Source organism: Lepisosteus oculatus, chromosome 7, assembly GCF_040954835.1.
Source record: "Lepisosteus oculatus isolate fLepOcu1 chromosome 7, fLepOcu1.hap2, whole genome shotgun sequence".
Taxonomy (NCBI): domain Eukaryota; kingdom Metazoa; phylum Chordata; class Actinopteri; order Semionotiformes; family Lepisosteidae; genus Lepisosteus; species Lepisosteus oculatus.
Window position 1 is genome coordinate 40,950,060 of NC_090702.1, and position 21,463 is coordinate 40,971,522.

The window sequence follows — 21,463 nt, forward strand, 5'->3', positions numbered from 1 at the left end:
TTGAAGCCAAAACATTGTGGTTGAATGCACATTAAAAGCTAAGTCACAAGAATTAGAAGATAGCAATAGGGCTATTGTGGTGACATCATTTTAACAGATCAGAAGATCTTAGTTGCCTAATGAAAGTAGCACACTAGACTCACTCTCCACAATAAGCCATAAACTGTTTCTTAAAGTTGAATCATCTTTATTTGTGTTACTGCTATTTCTCAGTTATAATGTGACTAAATTCCAAAATAACTGGAAATAACTTTCTGGATATAAAGTAAATCCTACATAAAGAGTCTACAGTTGCCATTGACTATGTCAAACCCATCAAAGCAAGAGAAAGCAAAGTTCCATATATTTATGTTCTGTTACTTACTTTTTCATTAACATGTCTGCTGTCTTAATATTAATCATGTGTTACAGAACAGATGTTTTTCTATCTACTTTTATTATTATGCTGAACAAATAATGCCCTAACCTAAACATTATTTGATATGATTATAGTCTCCTTTTTGTTGAAAACAGTGAGGTTTTTTGGATGTTTACTTAAGCGAGTCATCACAACATCTTAATGAAAAGTCTGTTTTGACAAAGGATTTTAATCGTTAATCCTTAATGATTTTATTACTGAAAATTTAGTCAGACAAACATCAGCCATTCATTGCTGTTGGGTCAGTTTAGATTGTGCTGGCTGTGTTAAATGACATTTTTGGCTCCACTGTAATCGAAAAAAAATGGTTCCACATCATGCCAAGAATTCAGTATGGTGGCACTGTGGTTAGCATTGCTGCCTCACAGCTCTGAGGACGTGGCCTTAGTTCCTGGGTTTTAGGGAACATTTGCCCTGGTGTGAGTGTGTACTGTACACATCTGTGTAAGTACCCTGCAGTGGACTGGTATCTTGTCCAGTGTGCCTTGCTCACATTGATTGCTGGGATAAACCCCCAGTGAACCTACTGTATATTGGTTAAAGTGGTCAGAAAATGAATGGATGTATCATGAAAAGCAACACTTTTCTTATTACTTTTAGTTTTTTTATTTTAGATAAACACATTCATCTACTTTCTGTCTTTTGTATTTCCAGGTGCCAGAAATACATTTAATAGAGCCGACTGAGATATCGTACTTGGGAAAAAACAAAGTTACCATAAAAGGAACAAATTTATCTCAAGTGTCTAAAATTTGGATTACAGGAAGCGCTGACTGCAGACCAATTGAGTAAGTCATCAGTTTTCAGATTTATTGTTGGATTAATGATTTAGGGTTAATATGTGCACCACTGGACCAGTTCCATTTAAAAGGTAATCAATTACAAATACATATTTATATATATATATCTATAGATTTAGATATACATAAATCTACAGTAATTCATCTGTAACTTTTTACTTTTAAGTAAATGTGGAGTTACAGTTAAAATTAGTTATAGTACTTCTCAGGTTCTCTTTTCACCTGAGTGTTAAATCTCACATACCTGTCATTGAGACACTTGAGTCAAAAGCTATTTTAAGGGTTTAGTACCATATTATGCTCATTGTTATGGGATTGTAATGGAACATTGTAAAGGCCACAGATGACAGAAGTTCATTTGTGCCATCAGGCTCCCCTGGTTCTGGTACTTTGTAGTCCCACAGATAATACTGGTTGTGCTGGAACCAACAAACCTCCTTATGGAAAGGTATGGTTGAGAGTAGCCAGTCAACTCTAACCTGCATGTCTTTGGCCCAGTGAAAACTCTGACAAACACATCCTGTCCTACTCTGCCAGGCTCCAAGAACTAAAAAGAACTTAAATGCTTTTAGTACTGAAAAGAGAAGACAGCAAGGTGATCAGATTCAAGTATTCAGAATCATCAAAGGCACTGACAAAGTGAACCTGCCAGCAATACACAAACCAGAGGAATAAATAGAAATATGACCACAACTAGAAACTGATGCTACTGTAAATGCCTTGAAAACTGAAACAGAAGGTACTTATTTACACATAGGAATAAGGAAGTGAGGAACAACATACCCACCAATGTTGAAACTGATGCCATCACATCTTGAGAGAAACAACCAGATGAAATCCTCAGATCAATTACCTACTAAAAACCCAAATGAGCCACATCTCTTCTTATTTGCAAACTATTAGTTCTTATGTTCTCAGCACCACCCACCGACAGGTACCCCACCCTCTTCAACCCAGGCGTTTTAAACTCCACACCTGACACAAGCCTATGTACAGTATAAGCAAATTATCAAGTTTTAATTTGATTACAAAGCAGCACTATACAAAAGGAATACTGAGGGAGGTTGTGAGGTTTCTTTTTAACCTTTAAATACATTCTACATTATATGAAAAACACATAACTAACTTTAAATAGAGTCTCTTTAAGTGACAGCTGATAAGTTTGAAGAACTCAAGTGATTAAATTAGCCATATTGGTGAAGCTCTCCAGGATCACTTAAGCATCCTATACACCACCTTGTGCTTATGAGACTTGACTGTAAACAAAGTATTTACAGTACAGGTAATAGTTGACATCATACTGCCTTTTGTTTTATTCAGCCTAACTGGTGTGGTGGTGGATGTACAGTAATATAATAATTGCTTTCTTTTGCATAGTTCTTTTCATCCCAAAGGACCCCGAAGCCATTTACACATAAAAAGGCACCCACTTCATCCACCTGAGTAATGTACAGCAGCAATTATATACCAGTGGCTCCACTGAACGACAGATCAGGCAGCTTAACACTCTAGCTCTTTTGAAAAGTGCCATGGAATTTTTGTTGACAAACTGTAGTGGTCAAGACCTTGGTCTATTATGTCCTGCAAAGAACAGCTCCTCCTACAAAGCAAGGTCCTTGGTCACTGTACTGGGGCGTTGGTCTGGAAATTCTGGACCAGAGTACCACCTACTGGTCCACCAACACCTCTTCCAGTGGCAGCTTGGATTACCTTGGAGGTCTCACATCCTCATACCTTCCAGGCCCAATCTTGGTGTGATGATACGGGAATGAATCTCCTTTAAGACACGAACACCATTGGTGCAGATTGTTAGCAGCCTTACCACTCAGGAATACACATACAGAAATCCTTGAGCCGACAGTTTCTCATTTCCGCAAATCAGTCTTAACATGTTGACAATGCAAGAACATACAGTACTAAGATTATGGTGGCCCAGCATCAAGAGAGTAATGTCAAGGTCTCTATCTCCTAACCTGAGACCCATAGAATACAGTACCTCTAGAACCAACTTGCTAATTCCCATGTGAAAACCAAAAAGGACCACCCTTCACCCGCTGAGTGCCAGAACATCCGGCATCATTCTGTCCTGAGGCTGATCAGGCTTACTGTACTTACATGTGTGGGCACTCAGAACTCAGGGAGGTCTTACCCAGTACTAACTTTATGTTTTCATGTTAGCAGTGCCACAGTTCACTTGAAAATTTACCTTGATTGTTTGACCTCAGTTTTCATTAATATATCCTATGTTTTTGTTTGATATCTATGCGGAAAACATTTCATTACACCCACTAAACTTGGGTGTTGCATTTATCTTTCACTATCTTTCAATGCATTCATGCTATAGTGTGTTTACTTTTATTATAATTAGGCACCATGACTGCTTACATGCGGATAATTTTACTTGACCTGCTAAGCATTTTGTGCTTAAGTTCTAGACTTCAAACTTTAGCTGTAATCTTTTACAAAACCAAATGAAAAGTAAGTTGTTTTCACAAAAATGAATCCATTACCACATTGCATTAATGGGTACAGTTGCAATTTAGTGAAATATCATATTACAGTAACTTGTTCCAGTAACAAATTACATGAATGAGGTTGAAAGACACCATCACATCTTATTCATAAACACAGCATATTTATATATTTAGAATAAAATACTAAACACAATACAATTTTGCATAAAAGTTCAAGGAGCTATGTTCCTGAGCTGTGTTTTAGAAAGTCCTTATCTTTGATGCATTCAGGTCTTTAATGGTGTCTTTTTTACCTTATCATTTAACCTCACTTTCTTTCTGCTTGGATTTGTGTCCTTAGCTTCTGGCTGAAACCATATCTCATTATGAATCATTACAAACAATCTCATGTCTGTAATGTCAGTTGCACAAATATGTGTAATTTTTCTGAATTGTGAAGTTGTTTTTTATCTTCTTTTAAGCAAAGCATTACCCTATACAGTAGTTGTAATGTGTTACTTCCCCATCTCTGTTGATATGCCCCTGCCAGAATTGTATTGCCACCTTTCTACAATCACCAGTGCTAAAGAGGGGCAGTGATGTACAAGGTCTCTAAACATCCTTGCCTATGTAGTTTCTTTTCTCAGACATTAACTTTAAAGTTTTTAATAAATCACACATTTCCGAAACGTATCTGCTTACACCACCTAATCCAGAACAATTCAAATTGTTTTCTGCTCACCTTTCCACAGTGCTGTAGCCAAGAGCTGTGCTTGAAGTCAGCTTTTTCATGAGGCCTGTGAGTGCCTCAACATCCTGTTGTATACGTTTACAATGTGAAATGACAAGTTTTCAGAAGTACTGTCCTGATTTTATAAATAGCATCCTTAAACCTTTACTTAATTAATAATAATAATTGCTTACACTTATATAGCGCTTTTCTGGACACTCCACGCAAAGCACTTTACAGGTAATGGGGACTCCCCTCCACCACCACCAATGCACAGCATCCACCTGGATGATGCAACGGCAGCCATAGTGTGCCAGAACGCTCACCACACATCAGCTATCAGTGGGGAGGAGAGCAGAATAATGTAGCCAATTCATAGAGGGGGGTTATTGGGAGGCCATGATTGGTAAGGGCCAATGGGAAATTTGGCCAGGACGCCGGGGTTACACCCCTACTCTTTTCGAGAAGCGCCCTGGGATTTTTAATGACCACAGAGAGTCAGGACCTCAGTTTTACATCTCATCCGAAGGACGGCTCCTGTTTACAGTATAGTGTCCCCACCTATACTGGGGCAGTAGGACCCACATGGACCACAGGGTGAGCGCCTGCAGCAACTAAGGTTGCTGCTGGCCCCACTAACACCCCTTCCAGCAGCAACCTTAGTTTTTCCCAGGAGGTCTCCCATCCAGGTACTGACCAGGCTCACACCTGCTTAGCTTCAGTGGGTTGCCAGTTGTGAGTTGCAGGATGATATAGCTGCTAGTAGTAGTACTTAACCAGAAGAATAAACGTGAGAACTAACCCGTCTTTCGGGTGACTGGAGAGATCCCAGTAATACAACAGGGCACATTGCTGGAGCAGAGTGAAGTACAGTAAGTTTCTCAAGGGAGTAACAAGTTAAACAGCTGGATTTGGAAACACAACTTCCCAGTTATCAGCCCAGAACCCTCAATCTTTAATCATGTGCTGCAGTAAAGAAAATTGCTACATATAAACCATAAAATGTTTTTTTTTTCTAGAATACCTGTTTTGAGCTCCACAGACAATGAAGTTCAATTCTCCATTCCTAAATCTACCAAGGGGGTGAGGAAAGTTTGTGTTGTAGTGAATGATGGCATCTGTCATGGATCTGTTTTAATACAATATAGATCCCTACCATCCTGTGATAGACTGTCACCAAACAGCACGTGGGCCAGGTATTTTTTTTATAATGACGTACTGTATGTCTTTCCAGATCGGTAAACTGTACCCAACCCACACAAACAAACCAAAGAGTAATAGCGATAACACAGCTTTGACATAGTTCCCTCTAAACTGCTGTGTTACATATTTCACTTCCTATTTTTAAAAGTAGTCTGCATCTGTGCTAGATGAGGAACAGTTTTTATAATGTGAGCTGATTTGATTTTCTGTTTTTCAAAGATATTAGGTTTTATTGTATTTATTTTATATAAAAAAAACATTAAATGATAATCCATTGTATAAATGTAGACTTGCTTTTTTAAAGTGAAAATATATTTTTGGTTGTTCAAAACAATTCTGTACCTGTGCCACTCTCTTGTCTTGGCCTGAGCAGTCATCTTGAAAGTGAAGGTTAATAAGTAATGGGTGTTTCCATCTTGAGTCTCACTCTTGCCATTCCAAGTGTATAACTGTTACATTAGTTGTAAAGGAGGAGGAGTAGTAAATGTATGCATTTAGAAGAAACAATATGCAGTACATCCAAATTAAGCTGATACCTCAACTCTTGAATTTCATTTTTACAGTTTATTCTTTGTTGTTTTTTTGTTTGTTTGTTTTTAATTTGTGAAATAGTGGGAAAAGAAGAGTTAGTATTTTGGGAAACAACCTTCACTTTGTGGATGTAATAAAACATGAAAATATGGGTAACATTAAGAATTTCAGCCAGGTAAGTTTTTTTTTCAATTTCTGTTACAAAAACGACGGGTCTTTGATTTCTCCCAAAGTGACCTTCATTACTGACGTTTACTGGATGGATATAGGCAAAATAGCTGGCCCACTGAAACATTTAAAAAATTGACAATAATATCAGAGCCACAAGGTCAAGGTGCTACAGTAGATGTTCTTTTTCATTTGAGTTTTGTTGGTTTATTTTTTGCAGGAAGACAGGCCTACGCTCTATAAGTCTACTTAGCTGGTCATGGAGAGCAATGCTGAAACTCCTGTATGTTTTATGGGTTTTCGTCACAGCGCTGGTGATATCTGCTGACGTTTACCCAAACAGAATATTGGGGCCTAACAAATGTGAAGATTTAGACTTTAGGCCTGTATTTATAATTAGGGTCCTTTGAGGGAGACTGATCATATTTTCAACATCGTACAGCAGAACAAAAAGTCTACTGTGGACTCTTTGTACCACTACCCATCCTCCTTTTAGTTTTGTTCAAACCATCCTGTTAACAGGCTTACAATAACACATGACCTGCATAAAATATTTTATACCCACTTTGTCTTTGCAATGTGTTTGTAGCATATGTGGACAGACCCTAAATTCAAACCATTACAAACACACATAAAAGCAGCCAATGTGGGAAGCCTAAATGAAAGTTAAACAAACCACACTTATACTTTTTGAGTTTAGATGTTTTGTTTAGATGTGTGCAGGTTTTTTAGATGGGAATATGTCATTTAGAATACAGTGTCGAGAAAAAGGTTGCAAACCTCCAATATAATTATGTGAATTACAAGTTCTTACCATGATACCCTTATTTAATTAAAACCAGTCTTTTTCATAGCTAACCACATTGGTTTATTTCTTCCAATTCAGTGTTTTTTGAGATGCAGTTTGTATGTAGTAGAAAAAAGAATAATTCAGATTCAGTGTATGTGAAATAATTAACCTTAGTTACTATTATTCAGGTAGTAAGTAGAATCAGGTGGTTTAATACTTACAGTGAAGGTACCAAACAGAGACTGAGTTTGGTCAGACCTGTCCTGTATAATGGTTAGAAACTTTGTGAGTTTGGTGATTCCACACAGGTTGGAGGAAACTCATCATGTCATGATCAAAAGCAACTTCAGAGGACGTCAGAAAAAGAATAGTTGATGCTAATCAGTTTGGAAAGGTTTAAAAAAGATTTCTTAATGGATGGTGCTCAGACAGTTTTTCAGACACATCTGGCCACAGGACTAGAGATGGCAAAGAAGATTAGAGAATTCAAATCAACTTATCCAGCGCCCTTGTTTTTCCCACTTTGTCAGGTCAGGAGAGGGTGTGGTCAAGGTGGCAAAGCAGAAAAAGCAAATGACTGGGAAATGCAGGCAGAACTTAAGAGACAGGTCCAGTTTCCAGAGGAATCTAGAGACACAAAGCAGGGAGCTCTCATTGAATTGACATGGGAGGAGGAACATGAGCGAAAGCTCTGGGAATATCAGTCCCTCAACCTCGAGTGGCAGCAAAACAGCTGAAGTTGACTGTAGGGGGTTTTAAAGGGAAAGTCACTTTGGAGGGGCCTGGGGCTGCCTGGTGTCGACGGAGTAGCAAGGAAAAAGCTAGTGGCTGAGGTCAGTAAGCAAGTGAAGGAAGTAAAAGGAATGACCGGCGGCAAACTAAAGCAGGCTGTACTGAGGGGGTGGTTCTGCCATCATGCCCTCCTGAGGTGCCATTGTTTTATTGATGAAACACCAGTGAAGGGGGAAAACCCACTTTAGAACATCATGAAGACTCCACTCTGCTTTGCCAGTTAAGAGAGTAGCTGGTGATGACAATACCATCAGTTTCTCAGAATGTACAGGAAAAAAGGAGGACCTGTCAAAAGTCCTGGTAGCGATGAGCCCATCATATTTAAGACAGAAGAATATGACTAAAATTTCAATGAAACGTATCAAGAATAAAAAGTTGTTCTTTGGCAAAAAGAAGAACAAGAGTAGAACTTAGAGTCGTATGTTCAAAACCTTTTCACTGCAGTGTATTTTTAATTACTATACATTTTTTGCTTTATAAGTATAATCAAATACAAATACCAATCCAATAATACATTCTCATAACATTTTGTGATTATATGTTCAAACAGCAGACTCAGACAGAGTCTGCAGTAAATTTTGTATTACATTTTAATTGCTGTATATGTACTGTATTGCATTTTCCTACCTGTAACACCCTTGATAAGAGGGATTATCCACTAAGCAAATAATCATAATAGTAAGTATAGGTTAATTCCATTCTGCAAATTTAAAAAATGGAAGAAGAAAAAAACATATATTGTTGTTGCCTACTACCAAATGTTATGTTATTTTTAATTCTTTCACTTTTCTGAACAGAAGTCACTTCTATTTGATCCTTGTAAAATGTAGTTCCCCACTCTAACCTAATCGCAGTATGTAGATTGTTAAACACATTGAGGAGTGATTAAACATGGAACTTTCTATATTTTAGCTCCCTGCTGGCTTAATGCAGGACTTTAGTAATAATTACAGCTGCAGTTTAACCACATTTTGTAAACTCATGTTCTTTTCCAGGCTGTAATTGTGCAAACTTGACCTTGCTGCAAAGGTTTAACGGGTCAAAATATGTGTGAAATGTCATGGAAGGGTTTTTTTAGGATAGTTTGTATTTCGCACAAAAAGTTACATTAGTAAAAAATAACTTTTTACAGTGTAGAGTGTGTCCAAATGTTAATTTAGGAATGTGTTGCAGAAACGTTTTGCAATACTTAACCTTGTATTTCCAGAACTTACCAGAGATGTAGGCAGAAATTAACCCCAGAAAGAAGTTAGTAACTTCAGAATTCAAAAGTAAACATGTTACAAGTATGGTTTAAGTTGTTGATATTATCAGACTTTTTAATACTTATGTGTTTAAGAAGTATTACAAGCAGGCTAATTATCTAGTCATACACATTAGTAATTACTTTACTTGAATGTGTTAAATACAGGTTTCTCCTGTATGTGATTTACTGATCTGGTGTATAAATAATAGAATCCGTACATTGATCATATACAATTTTAGACTTTCTAGGCATTTTAAACTTATATGGTTTTGTATACACTGCATTACTTTAAGTTTTATATTTAGTTTCAAAGTAGTCTCTTTATTTTATTGGTATTTAGTATTTTAGAAACCTTAGTATTTTCACAGAAGGCTTATGATCAGGATTTACTGAGGAACAATGATACAGTTGTGGAATCCTTCATTGGACTCCTTTACTGCTGAATTCTTCAAGAAGCACTGTAGATTGTAGGAAGACTGATAATAATGCTTTCTTTAATTGCTTTCTTTTTAGTAACCCATTCTTATCATTTCTATTTTCAGACAGAAAATAACATTAGTTATTATGTGCCTGCTAGAGAAGTTGAAAAACCAGTGGAGATCCCCATTAAAATGGTGGTGGCAAATCACACTCTTGAGTGCTTGAACATTACCTACCATCCAGATCCAAAATTTCTTGAGTTCTCAACGACACCGGTAGCAAACAATTTACAAATAACTATTAAGGTAACGCATGTTACATTGCTTTAAAAAAATATTTGTTTTTTCCTAATTTCTTTTATTATTCTATGCTGCCTCAATCTGTTCTTGTTTTTTAGAAAATGAAAGATGCACTGACCATAAAAACAGATGAATTAAATATTACAGCCATAGATGATCAGCGTCATCCATGTACTTCTATAAAAATCATATTCAATGACAATTCAGGAGATGATTCAATACTGTGTACAATAAACAACAAACCCAAATTATCTATACAAAAGATAGAGGTAAGTTATTGACACTGCTGAAGTACAGTCAAACAAGTGAGGGGATTTTAAAACATTTTGTCCCAACCAACATTTGGATCTACAGTATTCAGATTTGTCAGGGTTTTTTTTTTTTCCTGATGGGGTTTTGTATAAATTGTAACAGATACAATCATCAGATTACAAGAAATGTAGGGGTTCTGTTTGTCAAAAAGAATAATGACCTTCCATTTTCAACCACTTCTGCTAAAGCTTCACAAAATCCTCCAAATAAGTGTAATTTAGTTTAAAATAAAAGTAGATCAGATTCCTAGATTTGTTTGTAATTGCTGTGTGTAATTATTTCTTCTTGAAAAATGGTAATGGTATCCCTTCAAATTAATTCATTTTTATCCATTTTGAAAATCCAGTGGTAATTCAGATGTGCAGTAGGAACTGTGCAAAATGTATTTGTCAGAGAAAGGAAATACATGTTGCCTAGACACACTTTTTAAAACGAGATTTTCTTTTTTCCTGCAGATACAACTGGGAGATTTTAAAGAAGTTCTGGAAAAATCATTTAATTATTACTGGCTTTTATTTATTGTAGTTTGCATTATGCCCTTCGTTATTCTTGGTGAGTACTGCAAGAACAGTAAAGCAGAATAAAAAACTGATGTCATCTAATAGCATATAATTCTATTTAGATCAGAGAGTGGAGAAAGTTTTTATGCATAACGTTTTTTTCATAACTTACTGTGTCACTTTGAATTCTAAAATGCCTTCCTTTTAAACTAGAACAGAGAGAAATGGGAATACAGTTGAATAATGTCAAAATAAAATGGGCTGTGTTTATCTGAAACCAAAACCTCCATCATTATTATTACATTATTTCTACTTGGTGATAAGAGTATAGTTTCGAGTATTGTGATAGACAGCTATTTCCAGGTGAATGTGATATTCAGTCCTCTTTATTGTTGTTTTTTGTGTGAAACCAAAGCCATGTTCTGCTTTAATCGGGTCAAGCAAAGGCAACTGACTAAGAAGCTGAGTGAGCAAGTGGAGCTGTTGGAATGTGACATTCGAAATGAGATTCGTGAAGGTAAGTCCTTAAGGATGTGCTTCTGAGCTGTGTGCCCACCTTGAGTGTCACTGGGGGAATGAAAGGGCTTGGTGTTCATTCCAAATGTACGATTATCATACATTACCAAGAAACAATGATACTCATCAGTAACAAAACCTGCCCCATTTTCTGTTAATGAAAAAAGTAAATAGTTTTGACCTTTATAATCAATCAAGTGCGTAATTATGGTAAAGTATTACAAGTTAAGTACAGTACATTTAATTTAAATTTTAAAATGGGCTCTTGTTTAATGTCTAATGAGTGACAAATTGCTGAAGTGTCAGCAATGCTGCATTACAGAACATCAATAGTTTTTTATGTAATAAGTTTATATATGATATCTAATGTACACTAAATTGCCTTGTCACTTTAATCAAACATTTCCTACATGTGTAAAATACAGAAAAAATGTTTGCTGTTTTACAGTCATAGCTTGTAAACAGTAAAAGTAACAGAAATGTTTTGAAGCCTGCAGTATCACACTTTTTAAAATTTTATATTGGGTGCCACCTTAAGCAACACTTAACTATTGACTTCCCTTGGCTGAGAAATGTGTTAGAATTATGAACTGATGGAGGCCATTTCAGAATTCAGCTTAGCTTTTAGAAAAACAGAATTTCATTTTACAAGATTTTATACTTTTTTTTTCAAGGATTTGCAGAATTACAGACAGAAAAATCAGATTTACTTGAAGCTTTTGGAACAATCCCTTACCTGGACTATAAGCATTTTGCCGTCAGAACTTTCTTTCCTGAGGTAATAATGATAACAACAACAACAACACAAACCTATTTAATGTTAATCTGTTGTATACATTAACTACTGTACCTGTACCTGCACTGAAAAAAGCAGCAAAGACTTTCTGCTTCACTACTCTTAAGATTTATAATATTGAAAAAGAATATACACTGCATGTCAGAATAATTTAATAAGATTTAGTTAATCTATTGCAATGAGTATAACTGTTTGGAGGTTAATTGTTTGATGTCTTTGATTTAGGCTATGCCTGCGCTGAGCAGTATTGTTAATGACGTTGGCCAGGTAATGCTTCGTCTGTTTTCCACCTGTACATTTAAATGTTGAATCCTTATGATGATCTGCTGAAATATTAGAAATTATGGTAATAATAGTCCACATTAATCCATAATTGTATGTAACACATTATAGCATCAAGCAGCCATTGGATGTTCACAGTTGAAGATATGGATTGCTTAACCTACAGCAGCTGACAAAGGCAGGAGATGTGGATAGAGGATAAGTTGCATCCTATGGGATCGGATGTTGCTAGCTATATACTAGTATTAATCAAGCCTCTTGTGAGATCATTTAGATTTCTCAATACACTGCACACTGGGAAAAATTCCTGGTCTGCTGATGCGTTTCTTTCCCCAGGAATCATGGGACATAGCACATACAGTACTGGGCAGTTTTCATTACCTTACAGCAGTGGTTCTCAAACTGTGGTACGCGTACCGGCAGTGGTACGTGGAGTGCCGCCAAGTGGTACGCCAAATGACCCTGGAACTGTGTCGTGTGCTCTGAAAAATCGGGACGGGTTTTCATATTTTGTATTTTAATACGTGTCGAATACGCAGCCTACGTACTACGATACAGTGCGTAATACTTCAGTGGACACAAGAGATACTCTGTAATTCTATACCACTCTATAGGGAATGCATGCTACAGATGCAAGTGACCAATTGTATTTAAAAAAAACTACTGTATCTCCAGCAAATAGGGAGAAAGGAGAATGTGCATGATTTTGGAACTATGCCAACGTTCTAAACACGAAACACGAAGGCGTGATAACAGAAAAATATTTAAGAACTGTTCTTATTTGAGAAAAATACACCGAGCGTCTCTGTGTTTCGCTCCCATACGCATGAAATAAAAACTTTAAATAAATACGGAAATAAAAACGGAAACGCGGAAAAGTGCAAGCTTGCGGATTGCTAAAGCAGGTAAGCTACACTATTTTTGAAGAACCTTATTTACCGTTGGCAAAAGAGCTGACACGTATTATGTGTAGAGAAAAAGCTGCTAAACAGCTCGACCTGCTGCCCCCCTCCCCCTGAAAGTTACAGTCATTCATAGAATTATTGAAATGAAGGATTATATCAAAAGTACACCAATAGAGCGCGTTAAGATGAGCAGATGTTTTTCACTGCAATTAGATGAGTCTGTAGTTGATTTGGCCAATTTGCTTTACGTTAGATACGAGTTTGAGGGCATGTCCCATGAGGACTTTCTGTTCTGTAAACCACTACCAACAGGAACTACAGGAGAGCACATATTTCAGCTTCTGAATGAATTTATCGAAGAGAATGGCCTCGACTGGATAAAATGCGTCTGAGTTTGTACAGACGGTGCGAGAGCAATGTCAAGCCAACATAACGGTGTAGTTGCACGAATTAGAGAGGTTGCTCCAGAAATTAATGTACGCATTACAACATCCACCGCGAGACCTTTGCTGTCAAGAAAATGCCTGACGATTTAATATCTGTTAGACTTGTGAATTGTATCAAGGCTCGAAAAATTAATTCACATCTGCTTTGCTCAACTAAACAGGCTCACCTCTCTCACTGAAATGGTGCTTTTTTATTAGTTGTTGTCAATGTTTTTTTTTTCTGTAAAACACTTTGAGAAGCCACCTTTAAAGGCGCTACATCAAATAAAGTTTATTATTATAATATTTATTATATGTATGTGTGAGTGTGTGTGCACATGCGCTCATGTTGGTCATTGAGAATTGCTGGGGTTCCTATGAGATGATGACTTGTAGGTGGTACTTGGATGCTTTGGCTGGATTAGCGGTGGTACTTGGTCCAAAAAGTTTGAGAACCACTGCCTTACAGTACACGGATTGGTCACTTTATGGAGCATACTGTAGTATTCTCTTTTGTTTCAGTAAAACAGAGTTAAACCACTTTACTAATATTAAGCAAATCAAACCCAGAAATTTATGACTGACTTATTCTCTGATATAATGTTTTATACCAATCTTTTTTTTCTTTTGACTAAACTCAGGACATGGAGAAAGGGAAGCAAAATGAATCGTCACAAGCCTTATCTAATCTGATACACGAGCAACTGTTTCTTATCACTCTTGTGCACACACTTGAAGAGCAAAAGAAATTCACCATCAAAGACAAGTGAGTAATCGCCATATACACCATATACAGTATGAAAATATTAAGAAATAAATATACCTAGATACTTGTGTGGGAGTAATTTTATACAGTAATATATGACATGTACATTTTAAAACTGTACTATTTTTAGTACAACTAACAGTAATAAAACTAAATTTTAACTATTTACTATTTATGAAGTATTTGCATATTTCCATCTCAAACGATGTGTGCTTTTCCTGTAGCCTTCCTTTGTGAGATTTAGAAATGTAGTGCAGTTTTCCAATTGTGTATCCTATCTGGTTGTCTCAACTAATATACTGGTTTTAGACAGACTTACATTATAGCAGATTAAAAATGCTGAAGAGTTTAATTACTTTTATGTATTTATTTGTAGAACACATCAGATATATTCCTTTCTACATGCTATCAACTTATACAATATTAAAAAATATTAATACACATAAACACAGAATTGAAGAGATTAATACAATTCTCAATTCCTTTCAAGTTTGTGTCTCTAAAAAAATGCTTAATGCTTAATTTTTTCCAGTTTTAGGATTCATCTTGATCCTACACATTCAAAAAGTGAAGTAACTGTGTATTAAATTTGACATTTTCCAGCATGAAAAGCTATAGCTCTGCTACACTTAAAATTGTTTCTGGTTCAGCCCTGCCACTCCTACAGTATATCTTGGTGTCCTCCTGAAGAAAGTCTGATTTCAACTTTTAATTTATGCTACTGTTCCCATTAGAAACTGTAATTCCATAGTTAATTATGACATGGGGTTTATCAGAAAGATTAATGAAGTATCAGAAGATGTGGCCTTCCCATTTGATTTTCAGTAATCAGAAACCGGTCACAGGTAAGTCCTCTATCTGCTCTGCACTTCAGAGGAATGGAGGGAAACACATTCTAGCAGATAGTTGACAAAGGCAGTTAATCCTCTTTGCTCTTTATAAGACTTATTTCTATCTCAATATGAACTTCTTGGCTTGTCTTACATTCCTTACAGCAGAAATATTTTGGATTTCTGCCTCTGTAATTTCTATATATGCCTTTGGAGTCCCTTGGCAACCTTATTCCTGCTGGTTTTCTTTGCAGCTGAACCTTTGCAAGTTTTTTTTTTCCAACTCAAAGCTTGCTGTGAAACACAATAGATGATAATTATGATATTATAGTATGAAAAGCAAATGTTTCAATCTCCAGCCTGATAACAAAAAGCTCAGAATAAACCAATTATTTGATCTGTGAAAGGTTCTGTTATTTAATTGAGTGCTCAGGTGGAACAAAAACAAGCAGGTACAGTATGTGGATCCCCAGGATTAGGATTGGGTAACCTTGGTCTACACACCCAATGCATTTTAGAGGCATAATCAATTTCATATCCTCCTCTTAGAAGCTCCAGACGAATCCTAGTAGATTTGACTACTTAGAATACAGATCTGAATGATATGGATGAAGGAAAATATTAATTCAGCTTACAAAACTCTTCACGTCTTCACAGATGCTTTTATATAAAGCTCATCCCTAGTTTCTTGAGTATACTTTTTCCAGTGGGCATTCGTTGCACATATTGTGGGAACGTCCTGATATTCCTTTACTTAATGATAACTCCAATCTTTGCCTCTCACAGCAGCAGAAACAGGTTTGTTAGACTAGTGTGTCTCACTACAGCCAGAACAATGTTTGTGATGCAAATGCAATAAGAGTCTCTGTATTATTAGAGTACGCCCGTATGTCTATGAAAGTAAGTATTCAAATAAATAAACCTATTACTTGTTCCATTCAAATACTATGTCCTCATACACTTTGACAAGAAGTCAAAGACAAGAGTGTGCACCTTACTTGTTAATGTTGGGATGAGTGTGAAAATGTATTTAATTCTCTATGAAATTTAATTTGTCACTTTGGAGTCAATTTTATCATTTTTATAAGTCTTCGTGACAGAATCTTTTTTAAGTGAAATAGAATGAATCATCTTTTAACCACATATTGAAAATAATAATGGAGTTTGGTCTAATCTTAGGATTTCTTTTGAAGGTTTCTTAGTGTAGAAACCAAGAAATTTGAGCCTGAAGTGTTCGTTCATCCAGCCAAGCTTTATTGTATGCATACAAGGAACCGCAATAAGGACCATAATAAGGGTGGAGCAGTGGCTAAGGATCTGCGCCTGTGGCAGGAAGGTTGCTGGCTCAAATCCCACAGCTGGCAGAGGAATCCTACTCCGTTGGGCTCCTGAGCAAGGCCCTTAACCCCAACTGCTCCAGGGGTGCTGTACAATGGCAGACCCTGTGCTCTGACCCCAAGCTTCTCTCCCTGTCTGTGTCTGTGTCTCATGGAGAGCAAGCTGGGGTCTGTGAAAAGACAAATTCCTTCTGCAAGAAATTGTAAAGGGTTAATAAAGTGATGTTATTATAATAGTTATAGTACCTACTGTATCTAGCCCAAAGGAGATATGGCTCTAAACAGCTTATACTGTATATACCTTTCTCCACACCCTCCCCCTCCTGTCTTTGATGTGACTCTAGGAAATAGAAACCTTCCTTTCTCATCAGAGTTTAGTGTAAGCATTCACCATTTGGGGGTAAGTACGGGGGGGAAGCATCTGTGCTCAAGCAAGCGTAATGGTCACAGTTCAGCATATAAAAGCTGCTAGCAGGCTCCATCATTAGTTTCTAGTTTAGAGGCACCTAGATTAAATAGATTTTCTTGATGTTTATATTGTTACAAATGGGGAGTTACGCATAACTGGAAATGGGCGAATGGATTAATCGATAAGTAAATTAAATAATCATAAACCCCAACTTGTAAGGATTTTGCCAAGAATATACCAGAGAGATTGGTATAGTTAGTCACGTGAATTCTTTGTTCTCTGGAACTGCTGTGGTGAAAAGAGTAATAAGATCACTTTATTAGCCATATACAATTTCTTGCATTAGGAATTTGTCCTTTCACATACCCCAGCTTGCTCTCCATGAGACACACAGACAGGGAGAGAAGCTTGGGGTCAGAGAGCAGGGTCAGTAATTTATACAGTACCAAAGAAGCAGTTGGGGTTAAGGGCTTTGCTCAGGGGCCCAACAGACTAGGATTCCTCTGCTGGCCACAGGATTTGAACCAGCAACCTTCCAGCCACAGGCACAAATCCTTAGTCACAGTGCCACTGCTCTGCCCTTTTTTTAAAGATCAATTTAAGATAATTCAGGCAAACTGAATTAAATATATTTATTAACAGTGACAATGCACACACTACACACAACATTAACATACAACACACAAGTTACAGGTTTACAGACACGGTGTTTTAAAGGCCTACTATTCTTAACACCCAGAAAAACCAATTGTTACCAACTGCTCAAATTCATAATGCCTACAAAGGTCAGAATGAGACAAAGCTGCCTTCTGAGCTAAATACAATGCAGCCTGCAGTTAAATCTCTAACTCTGCAAACCCAGTTGCCACAAAATAAATAGGAGCCTGTCTCCCTATTCTAAAATTGTACCTACTTACCAGGAAAGGCTGTTTTTAACTAATGGATTCTTCATGCAGAAAATAAGAGCAAGCCCTTTTAAGGTTCTGTCTAGTCTGTGTGGATGATATGGACAAGGACCTCTTGTCTGGCACATGCTTTATGTTCTGTCCTCCTCTCTTCTCTCTGTTTCCCTTTTGACACTCTTGATTATTTACCCCGAACATAACTACAGTATCTAAGGTAAACCAGAAGATTATTTTGATCAGTGTGCTTCACGCCCAGCAAAACTAAGTAAACATCCTTTGGTTTGAAGCTCTAGGAAGTGAAAATGTTAAGACTATCTATGTGTTACCCTTTGTCTCGAGATTCTTACAGAGTCATCTACCTCAGTCTTTAACAATATGAAACTCTCTACTATGTGGATCTGTGGAGCAGTAAGGTTGTGATGTTGTGACTGTTATGTTCTTGTTTTGTTTTGTTTCTGAGAATTTTAGACTAATAAAAAAATGTGTTCACTGAAAAAACATATTTTATGAAAAGCTTTTTTTTCATGCTTGTATTGTTTACCTCCCACACTTTTATTTTTAAAATTGTGCCAAGTTCTATATACTTATACAAGCAAATTCGTATGACCAAATAAACACATAAATTCCAACTCCTACAGGTGTGTCTTTGCCTCCCTCCTGACCATTGCCCTGCACAGCGACCTTGTTTACCTGACTAGAGTGATGGAGGTCCTGCTGCGCGCCCTCATGGATCAGTCTAGCAACACTCAGCCAAAGCTGATGCTGAGACGCACTGAGTCCATTGTTGAAAAACTGCTGACAAACTGGATGTCCATATGCTTATATGGTTTTCTTCGGGTGAGATTCCTTGAAGCGTTTGATAAAGGTTTGCTGCATTTATGAGCTGCTTTGGTTGCAGGTTTTTGTGTGTTATTACCTTCGTTACCTTGATAATTACCGTAGTTACCTTTGTTTTACGATATCCTAAAGTTGCTGGATAAATTATTTTGGATTCAAAGAGCTGCGTGTTCACACATCCCTAAAAAAAAAAACTCCTTTTACCTTCTGTACGCTGTCCTTTGTACTCCTATGCTTTATATTCTCGCCACCATATACTCTCTCTCGCACCAGAAAAAGACTCAGCAGCAGCGTTGTGTTTCTCCTTTCTATTTTTCAGCATGGAATTAACCTTTGCTTGACGCTAATTAAAAGTAGCTGCTTGGTACTACCCTATGCTGTCATGTATGGAGTACTTTGTGTGCACGGTGACTTTGGTACGTTCTTCAAGCAAGGTCTCAAAAACCTGTTGCTGTTCAACTTTTTGGTTTCTGTCCTCTGGTTTTCGTTCTGTCAGGCAGCCACAGCTCCGCTCAGAAGGGGGCGAGTTTCACATTGAGTAGACTCAGCGGACCAAACAATGGTGATGCAGTCCTGTACCACACTTCTGTTTTTGCACAAAGAACATGTCGTTAACCATACTAGTGCTGTGGTTCTCTGGAAGGCTGGGAGTTCATGTTGCACTTCTCATATCCACTTCCTGTGTTCTTTGTTCAGGAGTCTGTTGGGGAACCACTGTTTCTGATGGTGTCAGCCCTGACACAGAGGATCAACAAAGGCCCTGTGGATGCCATCACAGAGAAAGCTCTCTACACCCTCAATGAAGACTGGCTGCTGTGGCAGGCTCATGACTTCCACACTCTGGTACACAGAACATTTTCCTTTTTGTTTCGGGGGTAGCTGTCCACTGAAGTTCTTCTTCTTACTGAGGATTGCGAATTAAGGCTAAGTATTATAACACTGTACAGTTCTTGTAATACAGACATATTTTAATTTTGCATTGCAGTTTTTAGATATGGAAAATCAGTTCTTTCTTCATAGTGAGGAGTTGCTGGAGGTATAGGGCTTGTTTCTGTGTCGCTTTCTCATTTCCGTTGTACAAGTACACATCAGATAATAAACCTGCCACTCAGTTTTTCATTTTGTGGTTACACACTCAATGCAAGACTGTTGCATTTATAAAAGTCTGCTTTTAACTAAAATACACTGAGCCTACGTTTCACTAGTTCATTCCATCCACAACATGTTCAGGATCATTGCAATTCCTTCTAATCTGTGCTGGCTTTTGCTATACTCTTTTCTAACCAGTAATATTTCTATCAGATTTTAAAAATCCAGTTACCAAAAGCCTGTTACCAGATATTATCTGTTTTAAACCAATAACTGCAACAGCATCAGAAGTGGATTAATTAACAAAGATGCAGTGTTGTGATACCAGCCTCCAGTGATTTAAACATCGGTAGAAAACCACATCCATTTGAAAATACGTTAGTGATTCTCTCTGTGGGAAGTACGTGTTGCAGATATTTTCCTTTTTCATAAAATCACTAATACAAGCCATTGTACATCACTACATAATAACATGGTAATGTCTAAATCACAAGAAAATGCAATTATAGATACTGCAAAGTTGTTGGGAAAACCAAACACAGAGCAACCTGGAGTCTATCCCAGAACGGCAAACTGCAAGGAGAGGCTCTGCCGTGAACAGGATGCCATCTATCACAGGGCACACACAGAATTTGGAACTAGCAATCCACCTAAGCTTGCATTGTGGAATTGAGAGGGAATGGGAACATCCAGGAAGACACCTCATGGACACGGGGAGAAAAGGCTCCTGGGAAAGCTAAGGTTGTGCTGGAAGAGGTATTAGTGGGATTAGTAATTCACCCTGCTCACCCTGCGGTCCGTGTAGGTCTTAATGCCCTTATTGTATCCCCAGCTATGAACTGGCTTCATCACTCTGTTCTCCTCCCCATTGAGAGCTAATGTGTGGTGGGTGTACTGGGGCAATCTGGCTACAGTCACATCATTCAGGCGGGGGCTGCACATTGGAGGTAGAGAGGCGTCCCCATTACCTTTAAAACTCTTTTGAGTGGTGTGGAAATTATTATTACTGTCGTTGTCGCTGTTGTTGTTATTAAAGTCTTTACAAAAGGACACCACAATCGAAGTCAGGACTTTTACTAAATTAGACTGAATGAAAAAAGAGCTGGAGTTTGTTCATCTTTGCTTTCTTCCTGTTTTCTTTTTGCTCCAGAAACTGAAGGTTTTATTCCAGGCTCTTCCAGATGGGGAGAAAGAAGCAGGGGCCACCCTGGAAGTGAGTGTTTTGGACTGTGACACCACTGAGCAGGCAAAGGAGAAGATCCTACGGAGTTTTAAGAGCAAATTTGGCTACCCCTACCATGTTCAACTGAAGGACATTGATATTGGTAGGTGTTTATTTTTAGGCTACAGGAACTTGGGTTCTCCAAAAGGTTTTGTCCATTAAACTTATTTCATTTTTGCTTTTGTGTTTTCAATGCTGTGCAGATTTGCATGGGCTCATGTCTTAGCTCTGAGCTGCTGAACTGTCTGTTCCTGTTCTGTCTGTCTCAGGGTAGCCCCCAGTTTTGGTCGGTGTACTGTTCCTTGGACAAAGATTTGGACCCTTCCTGTAGTGTCCCATTTTGTGAAAAAATGATACATACCCATTTCTTTAAAAAGCTAATGTTGTATTAAAAACATGAGTGCTCAAACTGAAAACATCTAAGGGTAAAATAGGTTACTGTATATGTCAGAAAAAAACAAGAAGAAAAAAATGAAATGTGT

At 37.4% G+C, this 21,463-nt stretch overlaps 1 protein-coding gene across 1 annotated transcript in view; it reads left to right on the forward strand.

Annotated features, from left to right (window-relative positions):
- The window catches only part of plxnc1 (plexin C1), a 51,219-nt gene that overhangs the window by 20,130 nt on the left and 9,626 nt on the right, over positions 1 to 21,463 (forward strand). The window contains exons 10-22 of the mRNA XM_015352302.2: positions 1,073 to 1,206; positions 5,421 to 5,597; positions 6,217 to 6,310; positions 9,674 to 9,856; positions 9,949 to 10,119; positions 10,618 to 10,714; positions 11,078 to 11,179; positions 11,853 to 11,956; positions 12,200 to 12,241; positions 14,228 to 14,352; positions 18,472 to 18,670; positions 19,367 to 19,513; positions 20,910 to 21,084. Of these exons, the coding sequence (XP_015207788.2) occupies positions 1,073 to 1,206; positions 5,421 to 5,597; positions 6,217 to 6,310; positions 9,674 to 9,856; positions 9,949 to 10,119; positions 10,618 to 10,714; positions 11,078 to 11,179; positions 11,853 to 11,956; positions 12,200 to 12,241; positions 14,228 to 14,352; positions 18,472 to 18,670; positions 19,367 to 19,513; positions 20,910 to 21,084 (1,750 nt within the window). The remainder of the gene's footprint in view (positions 1 to 1,072; positions 1,207 to 5,420; positions 5,598 to 6,216; positions 6,311 to 9,673; positions 9,857 to 9,948; positions 10,120 to 10,617; positions 10,715 to 11,077; positions 11,180 to 11,852; positions 11,957 to 12,199; positions 12,242 to 14,227; positions 14,353 to 18,471; positions 18,671 to 19,366; positions 19,514 to 20,909; positions 21,085 to 21,463) is intronic.